This window comes from Mytilus galloprovincialis, chromosome 2 (genome assembly GCF_965363235.1).
Source record: "Mytilus galloprovincialis chromosome 2, xbMytGall1.hap1.1, whole genome shotgun sequence".
Classification (NCBI taxonomy): Eukaryota; Metazoa; Mollusca; class Bivalvia; order Mytilida; family Mytilidae; genus Mytilus; species Mytilus galloprovincialis.
Window position 1 is genome coordinate 35,521,229 of NC_134839.1, and position 10,661 is coordinate 35,531,889.

Genomic DNA, 10,661 nt, shown 5'->3' on the forward strand with positions numbered 1-10,661 from the left:
ACTGGTTTTTGAATAAATGTGTTTAGTTCCGATGTAAAGACCCTATAAGTGAATCAATATTAACGCCAAAATATGCAATCTTTAATGACCTGACAACAGTATCGTAACTATATCCCTTCTTAATAAGTCTATTCAAAGGTTTTGTTAGTTTTTGAGGTGAATACTGACACCTTTGTGCTTTATAAAGAATATTTTTATAAAAAATTGGATGTGAAATACCTGAACGTATAAGAAGTCTGCATGTTGAGCTATATTTACGAATGATGTCCTTATACCGATGATAAAATTTAGTAAATGTTTTGACTAGTTTATGATATCGAAAACCCTGGTGTAATAATTTGTCAGTAATACATAAATTTCTCTCGTTAAAATCTAAAACATTGTTACATACACGAGCGAATCGTACAAGTTGAGATATATAAACACCGTCTGCTTATTTTTACTAGTTTAAAGTGTGGACAAAACTAATATATATTTTTTTATTTTTAACAGTTCATTGTTTTATCAAATCATATATCATGTCTATATAGTTGCAAGTCTACCATTGGTTACACACAAAGTCTACATTTTTGGAGACCAAACCATTTTGATATGTATGTATCTTACCCATGAAACTGAGAATGGTAACAGGGAATGTGTAAAAGAGACAACAACTCGGCCAAAAACAGTTTATAGTTTTGACCACTTTACTTCTGATAAAACTTGAGTTGTTAACCAAGTAGAACAAAAAGATTGCCCTTCTGGTGCCCCTCATTCGCTTTATCATTCTCTTCAACGTTTAAGATTATTTTGTTTGAATTATGCATGCAGCTGTGCATTCTGTTAGATAGTTTATGAAATAACTGAACCTGTTTGATTTAATTCATCTTGGTTAACATCAGTTGATTCTAAGACAGAGGCCAGCTCTGCATTAGCTGACACAGGATCCTCCTTCAGAATATCCAGAAACAACATATAATCTTGTTCACTTCTGATCTTAGATATTAGTTTTCTATTCATTTCAGCTGACACTCCATTGGAAGCTATATCTGCATGGTCATCTGGTTCTAAAACTCCCTTTGATATTAATGAATCAATGACATTTCTAACATCAGATAAATTCTGAATCAGATTGTAGTAGTTCTTTTGCAACCTGACTGAATGGTTCCCTGTAACTAAATCAAAGAGAAGGAATTAACAGTCGTCATATTATCTTAAGCTATGACTTTTCATTTGTTTAGTTAAATATTGAGCACAATTATGAGACGCCAATATCAATGCAAGATAAATTATGTTTACGGTGTTTTATAGAGCCTATAAATATAGCTTACACCACTGCATCAAGTGTGGTTCGATATTTCTCCAATTGAGACAATTAAATTTTCATCACTTTTTATCAATATTAACAGTGGTTTTGTTATTAATAAATTAAACATAACTAAATATATACTGCAATATAGAATACACTCTTATGGTCTTACATCCTGTCAATACTTGTATATTAGCATTGCCCAAGGTTGTCTTTTTCACAGATTATTTAAAATGTCTTTACATATAATTAAATCTGTTGGATGTGTACTAATTGATATTTTAGTCTGGGAAACAATTTATACATCTATTTCACTACAAACCAGTAAAAGTCTGAAATGGCCTATATCTGTACTCGACTGTACTGATTTTTACTCGACCAGTCTGAAATGGTCTGAAATTTACTTGGTAATACTCGACTGTAGTCTGAACCATACTTAACAGTCTGAATTTGTACTTGACCAGTAGTAACCATTTTATACGAGTCTGAACCATGCTCGACCTAGTCTGAACCGTACTCGACCTAGTCTGAACCGTACTCGACCTAGTCTGAACCATACTCGACCAAGTCTTAACCAACCTAGACCTATTCTTTGTATCTATCAACTGAATTTTATCAATTAAGGAAATATCTTTAATAAAAATGAAGTTAAAATGTATTCAATATAGTATTGGAATTAAAATTTCACAATAATCAATCATAATTTAACTTCAACACAATATTAATCAACATTTACATGATAATATACATCAACTTTAAAATATAAAAAAAACACGCTGATCAAATAATCATGATAATCAAACAAATGAAATGTGACTAATATTTTTAATATTATTTAAAATTTTATGAATATTTCAGAAGTATTTTTTATGGTAACTAGACTAGTTGCACTATTTGACTTAACCCTAGTATCGATTTCTGGTGTCAGTTGAGTTCAGTTAATAATGCAGTGAATATTTTTTTTTTATTAATATATATATATATATAAAATAGTACATTGTATATCAAACAACTTAAAAGATTTTTAAAAATGAGACCTTAGTTGTTTTGTTATATCAAACCAAGAATTTAATATAATCATGATAATATAATTTCCATAGCTATCCTTGATAACCTTTTTAAAAAAGGAAATGTGTTCCAAAGTAACAGTTAAAATTTAAATCAATTAATTTAAGGAATTAAATTTTTGTCAAATTAGAGACATGGCATAAATAAAGCACTTTAATATGGTCTAATTACCTCAGTACATGTGTGTTTTACAGGTAAAAAGAAAGTCCTATTTTCTTAAATTCGTATATTACTTATTTAGTATATTTGAAAGGCCTTGTTATTTAAGTTAAACAGGATGTTGCAATTTTGAATAAATGTTATTTAGAATTTAATACCTCTGACCAGGTGTCATCTTGTTTATGAGTTTGCCCCAAGCAGAGGTAATACTTTATGTTTCACCACTTATCAGAAAAATTATTTTATTTATTTATTTAATTTTATCCCTTTTTGATATAAATTATATATAATATGATATTTTTTATCCTAAATATAATAATAAATTTATTTCTTATATAAGGTTAAACAATTTATAATTTGTTTTCGCTGTTGTTATATATGTCAGTTAAAAAGTAGAGGTTATTTGGTCTAGTATGGTTCAGACTGGTCGAGTACTGTTCAGACCTTTGGTTAAGTATGGTTTAGACTTGAAAAATAGGTCGAGTTCATGTCGAGAATGGGTCAAGACTGTTTCAGACTGGTCGAGTAGTAGTTCAGACTATTTTATATAGCAAAGAAAAGGGTCAAGTACGATTCAGTACAGTCGAGTATGGTTCAGACTGGGGTCGAGTAAAGTCGAGAAAAAGTCAGACCAATTCAGACTGGTCGAGTAAAAATCAGTACAGTCTAGTACAGATATAGGCCATTTCAGACTTTAATGGTTTGTAGTGTTTGTAATTGGCTTTTAACTAACATTCAGTAGCTGTGAGTACTCTTCGGTCGGTACTTTGTGTCTTAAGTCTTTTTGTTTTTTGTGCTTTTTGTTGATCTGATAATCATGCCCTTGTCAAATGATTTTTAAAGTTTGTTCTTATGGTTTGCTTTAACACCAAATCACAGTTAGTTCACTTGGGTAAATTTGACCAGTATAATTAATACATTTTGTATTACATTGTATTATTTAATGCAAAATGATATCAAGGTTACGGCAAGAGTCCTTACATTTATCAATTAACTTTAATTTGAACAAGATGAACCAACACCTGAAGTGGTTATTGTGCGGTTGGGTAATATTGGGTGGATACCGAAAAGTATTCACAGTTGTCTTTCACTATAAAAGTAAAATAAAACAATAAAGACAACAACACCCATCAAGTACCGCATGGTAAGAGTTTATTCTGGTCGACATATTTTGCCAACAAGGGTGGCGTCTTCAGGACAATATTACACATAAAATCAAAAAGTGAAGTACAAATTTTGCGGTTCTGTGGTTCGCCGAACAATAGAGGTTGTTATGACGACGTTATAGATATAAATAGAAAGTGAAAGTAAAATAGGAATATAGTATAGTTAAGTGAAAGTTAGTCAATAAAGTTATTAACAATGTGGGAGGAAAAAAGAATTGGAGATTTGGAAACAGAAGCAACTACAGAAACATACAGATAAGAAGCAGTCCATCACTGAAGATTAACATACCATACATAAGTACACGAAGTCAAAATAATTCGGAATACCAGGCATTTTACTTAGTGAAAAAGGAAGGAACCAGAAACAAAATGAACCATTTAAACCACAAAACACAAAACTCTTACCATGCGGTAATTGATGGGTGTTGTTGTCTTTATTGTTTTATTTTATAAATCAATTAAATGTAATTCAGACCAATCTTTCCATCATTTAGCCATACATTGTGATTTATAATACAGGAACAAGTCTTCTATTAAAGGGGCGCGAGTGGTATCCATAGAAATATGGGACCCTGTAATTTAGTGGTGGTAGTTGTTTGCTTTCTTCGTATTTGTTTTTCTTTTTTTTTTGGCAGTTACTTTTCCTCTTTGAATAAGGTGTTTGTCTTTAATAACTTTCTACACATTGCTCATTGTTGAAGGCAATAGCTTTCATACCTATAGTTACTTGCATCTAGTACATTTGGTATCTGGTAAATAGTTGTCTCATTGGCAATGATATCACATCTTCTGATTTGTATATATAGTGCTTTTCCTGTACTACTTTTTATTGTACCTATTGTAATTCCACTATTCAGGATAAAGGCATGCCCAGGACAAATTAGGGTGGTTTGAAATTTCAAATAACTGGTTTTGTCTGATTGGCATTTACCAGACACTGCCTTTCATACAAATAATCAGAATGAAAACTAAATACTCACTACATGATTTAACTTTGGACTGTGAAAGAACTTCATGATGGGAAAATTGTTGCCCTTCCATACATTCTACCAAATCTTTAGAACAAGTAGGATACTCTTTAAGAACCTCTAATAATACACTGTAGGAATCTTCTGGTCTTTGTATTAGAAGGTCTAAGATACATTTGTTGCGGTCAGATAGCTTTGGATGTTGTTCTATTTCTGCTCTATCTTCAATCCTAAGGATACATTTGGAAATCAATAGATCAAGAACGTCCTTATCTAGAACGGTGTCTTGTATTATCTTATCATAGAAATGGTACAATCTATGGTGAACTGAAAAGAAATAAAACATGCGGTTAACATGGTGATTTGGATATATATAAATATATATATATATATATATATGATAGTTTTGTTCAATTTGAAGTCCTGAAAACAGGATACAGTCTGTGAAAAACTAGAAAAAAAAGCTATCATGAATTATCTTGTCTTTTTGGTCTTTCTTAAAAAACATATAAAATAACATACGTATATGGTAAATGCAATTTTAAATTCATTATTTATGAATTTGCTATTTCTTTTGAGGAACAAAAACCAGTTTGACAATCCAATTGAAACTAGAGAAATGATCTAGTGGTCAGATAGCCCTGCCTGCAGCAACTGAGAGATCATGATTTTGTTTCTGTATTAACTCACTGTGAATATCTGTTGAATTTTAAAATGTTTAGGAAAAATATTCTGTTAAGGGGTAAAAAATCTAGAAACAAAACAAAAACAACCAAGTGCCGTAACTCTGAATAAGTAAAATGAAAACTATGAACATTGAACCAGTTTGAACAACTTGGCCTTCATTTTACATATCCGTAATGTAGTATACCTAATTCTCACTAAGAAATTAAACAAGAATGTGTCCATAGTACTCCAACTAGCATTTTCTATGTTCAGTTGACCTTGAAATTTGGTTCAAAACTCTAATTTGACATTAAAATCAAAAACTACCTTGACCAATAACTTTAACCAAAAACTTTAACCTGAAGTGGGACGGACGGACGAACGAACCAAGGGACAATTGAACGGATACACAGACCGGAAAACATAATGCTCCTAAGTAGGGCCTACAAATAATCTTGATGGTGGAGCACAGGGTTTGGTATTACCAAGTGCCCAGCAGCATATGGCCCCTAAAATTTGAGGTGTGCTTCCTTTTTTCGACATTTTTTATTGATCATATAACAATAGTCCACCAAACTATTGACAATTTTAATTTCCATCCCTAGAGTATATATTATATGGACCAAAAAATAAATTAAGTAGTTATCAATAGATAACAAAACGTGAAAGTGAAAATCGTAATTATCAATAATCGATCATAAAACTTGATGACTAGAGGTTTACATTTAAAAGTAAGAGCGCTTACTGACAGAAATTTGTAAATTATTAAAAATTGATTTCATTCCTTTGTTCTACCGCTGAACGGCAAACGCCTGAATCTGACAGATAAAGGTCAACTTGTCGACTCAAAAAGGACCCGTATGTAAAATGTTTACGCCTTTAAACAGCGCCACCTACATTTTTTTTACAACATCTTTGAGAACGATGACCCGTTCTGTAGTAAATTAAAACATTAAATTAACTTACACATAGAAAAGTAAGTGTAAAAAACAAACTGAAAGATATATTTGCAGATGACTGGTTATGCATGATACGCTGGTAATGTGGGCAATGTCCTTTAATCCAAGATTGAAAATTAGTTTGTTTCCTACGTAAAAATGGCGGATTTCAATGTTTACATTTTTTCATCTATTTATAAGCTGACACATTTTCGTATCCAATCATTTATTAGCAATTTTATTATTGATCTTTGAGATCATCCAATTACATTTACCGTAAGAAAGTGCCTACAAGTTACCAGCTATCGTTACCAAGTAGCCATGTGTTTTGTGGTGATACCCCGGGAATGTTGTGCATTCAAAATTTACGGTAAAAAATCAATGTTATCTTCATTATATTTCCATGCATACACAAGTCATTACAGCAAATGCATTCTTTATAGAACTTATAAGGTAACCAGATATATTTAACTGTCTGCTTTAGCAAAAATTCGTGTAAATAAGCCTGATGGGTCGTTTTGAGACAAACACGTGGACCGTGGGATTGTTGATGTTTGTTTACTAAATTGCACGTTGTTGTTAATAAATACTTAGCAATTACCATTATCGTGTTATACTTTCAAGAGTTATATAATACACTTGCCTAAGAAATACGTACAAGGTCCAGGAATTTCCTTTACTAGGTTTTTAAAAAATGAGGCTGTAAGGATGTTTACAAGTAACCATATTTATTTTTTTACATTACAGCATTTTTTTTGCATTTGATGTATTTCACATGTACAATGTATGTACATGCAGAACAATATAGAGTAAATGTACATACATGGTTTAATTCCCACCGTAGGTATTAATTTTAATACTCATAGGTTGGAACAAATAAGGCTGATTGCAATATTGACCATCATGTATATATATAGTGTATTAAAATGAATGCTGATTGATGGGCATACATGTAGAAGGACAAAAGCTATTGTTACTCTTATTTTCCTTATTTGCCTGAAATCAATGGAATGTATTCATTGTTGATGTGTATAAAGTGACTTGTAATTTAACTGTCACTGCTAACAGACACTTGGACTCTGGTGTTAAGTTTCTAGACTGTTATCTCATAGGCAATTATACCATTTGTAAATGTCAGTTTCCCCTTTTTAACGTTTTAAGAAAAGAATTTAATGATAATACAATAATAAGTTGTAAAAATTTTGAAAAGTCAAGCACAAGTGCCAGATTTAATTGGCTTTTTTATTCAAGAAAACCTAGAGGTATTGAAAAGTGTTGCAATTTAAAATAAATAATTTGAACTAAAAAAACTATCAATAAAGTACAGATAGTGTTATAATTAAGACTTTGAGAATATTTGCCTGTTAATAGAAGATATAATTGTTATGCCCTTTTTTTCTAATACATGTGTTGCTTTGATCTGGCTGTGGTCTAAAACCTAGGAATGGTGTTGGTTTTATTTATATTTATCTGATTTAAATCAAAATTATTGTGTCAATTATGTTAATCATTGTAATACATTACTTTGCTCTTCATGGGCCCTTTAATTGGAGTAAAATATATCATCTTATCTTATACCACATCTCTTTATTTTAGTCAATGATTGTAAATCCAGATAATATCATGAGGTTTTTTTTATAAAAGTAAATAATGTGATTAAATTGATTATCTCAATTAAGAGAACCGACATTCTGATTTGATACTATGAGATTATTTTTGATATCAGAATAATAAATATCTTAGTGTTGTTCTCTTTTCAAAAAACATGAACATACTTTATTTAAGTCAGTTTTGTTTTTGTCTGAGACTACTATAACATGGGACGTGACCAATCTCTATGTTATACATTGTAGTAGTCTCAGGTTTTTGATTTTGTAGTTCAATTGACTATGCATTTTAGAGCAGGTAAATATGAATTTGGATTAAATTTGAAGTTGATTCAGTATATTTTATGACATAATACCACTATTTTACTTCAACAAAGCATTTTCAAACTTTATTTACTGGTCAGCTAAGCTTATTATTCAATCAATAATTTAATTGAAAGGACTCAACAGTTGGTTTCAGGACTTTTGAATTCAAATATAAGAAGAAAAAAATAAAGCAAAACATGAAATAATACATATAATAGGATTATGAGAACTGCATGATATCAGGTTGCAATACAGTAATCAGTTATCTTTGTGTTGATTATTATGTTTTAAATCCCTTTCTGGTTCTTTGAATGTTCAGATTTTTTTCTCTTGATTAAGGCAAGCAACATAACTTGTACATCTCACAAAGGTTCTTATCTCAGGGTGAATCCACACAATTTTCCAAAGTTCCAATCACCAGAGCCCCTGGGATCAACCACTGTATCTTAAAGCAGATACAATAAAACAAAAAATATACATGTATTTCTGTCCACTGCAAATTGATTTTATTTTCATTCAATAGTAATGTTCACAACTGTAAAGACTATATTTTCTTTTTTTCCATATTCAGTTTGTTTTAATGTAATGAAAATGTCAGTTCTATTGTAACACAGGTTCTGCTGACAACTGATACACCCCTCTTGTATCCTTCTATCTACCAAAAGGGTGTTGAGAATATACAATAAGTCCAAGTTCAGAGAAAAGTCAGATAAATGTATAATGTTCTTCTTTGGAAGTGTTCAATAACCTGTAAGTTCTTAAGAAAAATGTCAAAATTCAACCTTTCCATGACTATTTTAAGGTTACTCCAACCGGCTGCTAGCAGTCAGTTCGATATTCAAAATTTAGTTGAAAATCATATAAAAAAAAAACCTTATTAACTTTAAAAGCATCTTTTAATTGTTTGGGCTGATTTAAAGATACGTAGGGAATCGTTTAATTGAGCGTTTAATGACTTCTTCAATCTTCATAAATGCATGTGATCCTCGAATATAAACCCTTTTCTAAGTTGCATATTTGTCTTCATGTAATATAGATATTTATCAATAAAACGACATCAAATATGTACTTTTATATGTTATATTTCTTAAAACAAAAAGAAAAACCTATAACTCTAGAGACATTAAGAACTATAAATAAAAATAGATAAATTGGTGGAAAGCCCTTAAAAGAAATATATAGCGAAAACATGAGACCATTTAAATGAGGGTGACACCCCCTGGTCTTTCAATGTCCATTTAAAAAAAAATCAGCTATTTCGATCGGCTTTATTTTCCTTTTATATAAAAAAAAAAGGAAATGTGGTATAAGTCAACTATCCAACAGAGTTTGAATAATGTGGACATTAGAAATTATAGGTCACAAGAGGGCCTTTCATAATAAGAAAAATAATACGGTAATTTTTAACATTTCAGCAACCACTGAATTGAATTATAAAGCTTCTGACTTGAGACAAGCAAATAAAGAACCCTCATTTAACCTTGAATAGTGGTGTAACAGCACAACATAACAACAAACTGTATTCAAACCACCACATCTTTTAATTGGTGCTGAATATGTTTTGTTTTCTTACTTTTAGGCCCATTATTCTTCAGTCATCCAAACCATGCAAACCATCCGTTTGTCTTTGGTGAAAATCGAAAAAATAAAATTCAGAAAAAGACAATCTGAAGGAGAGCAACATTGCTTATTAGTTCAGGCACTGAACCATGATCTAGTGGGCAGGGCCATCAAATGGTCGACAAACTTAGATGTACAGCATGTACAGACAGTTTTGTAACTTCATAGTATGAAACTTACTTAAAAGTAGTAATATGTGTCAACAGAAAATTTGCCTAAAATTCAAAATCTGCTGATTGTTCTAATTGCATGTAGATAGATCTGCAAAGTATAGTTTTAATGGAATAAAGAGTTGGCATTTTATTTGTTTAAATATAGAGTTGGCATTCTATGTGTTTCAATATAGAGATTGTCATTTAACTTGTTTCTTCACCTGTTCTTGCTTTTTCTGCACTTTATGACAATTCTTCGTTTTAGAATGTGTCTGTTGTAGATCAGTAATTACCGTACCTATTATTTGGCTGAGTAATTCCCATTCCTCTGAACTAAGATTGGCCTTGAGTTGATCTTTATAATCCCGGATAGACTGGACAAAACCACCTTTGTATTCCCGGTCTATGAAGTCTTCAATAGCCCTGGGTACAGTATAGATGATATTAAAGGCTGCTTGTAAAAGGTTGTCTTCCTCTGTTAATATTCTGTAAATATAGAATATCTGTAATAACTTGTTAAGTAAAGGAGGAGGTGTGCTGAGAAACTTGTTGAAGTGTAATAAAATAACTCTGAGAAATTCCACAATATTAATGATGCAACTTAAGACCGTGGATTGATTTGTTTTCGATTCTTTCAAATTATGTAGTGTTTTGAGAACTAATAAACTGTCTTTAACTTTTAGCATAATTCTAAAATGTGTTCTTCACTTCTTCTTCTCAATA

At 30.9% G+C, this 10,661-nt stretch overlaps 1 protein-coding gene across 1 annotated transcript; it reads right to left on the reverse strand.

The window, feature by feature from the left end:
- Positions 1-657: 657 nt before the first annotated feature.
- Positions 658-4,965, reverse strand: LOC143062219 (uncharacterized). The gene is made up of 2 exons (XM_076233991.1): positions 4,662-4,965; positions 658-1,154 (listed from the first exon to the last, which is right to left on the reverse strand). Exons 1-2 carry the CDS (start codon positions 4,720-4,722, stop codon positions 832-834), a joined length of 384 nt encoding a protein of 127 aa, XP_076090106.1. The 5' UTR covers positions 4,723-4,965; the 3' UTR covers positions 658-831.
- Between the last annotated feature and the right edge of the window lie 5,696 nt (positions 4,966-10,661).

What these genes read in the sequence shown, in the direction of transcription:
- LOC143062219 (XM_076233991.1), bottom strand. Translation starts at nt 4,722, where the DNA reads ATGGAAGGGCAACAATTTTCCCATCATGAAGTTCTTTCACAGTCCAAA. An exon ending in GTCCAAAGTTAAATCATGTA is followed by an intron (nt 1,155 to 4,661) that starts GTGAGTATTTAG and finishes TCTTTGATTTAG; the next exon opens with TTACAGGGAACCATTCAGTC.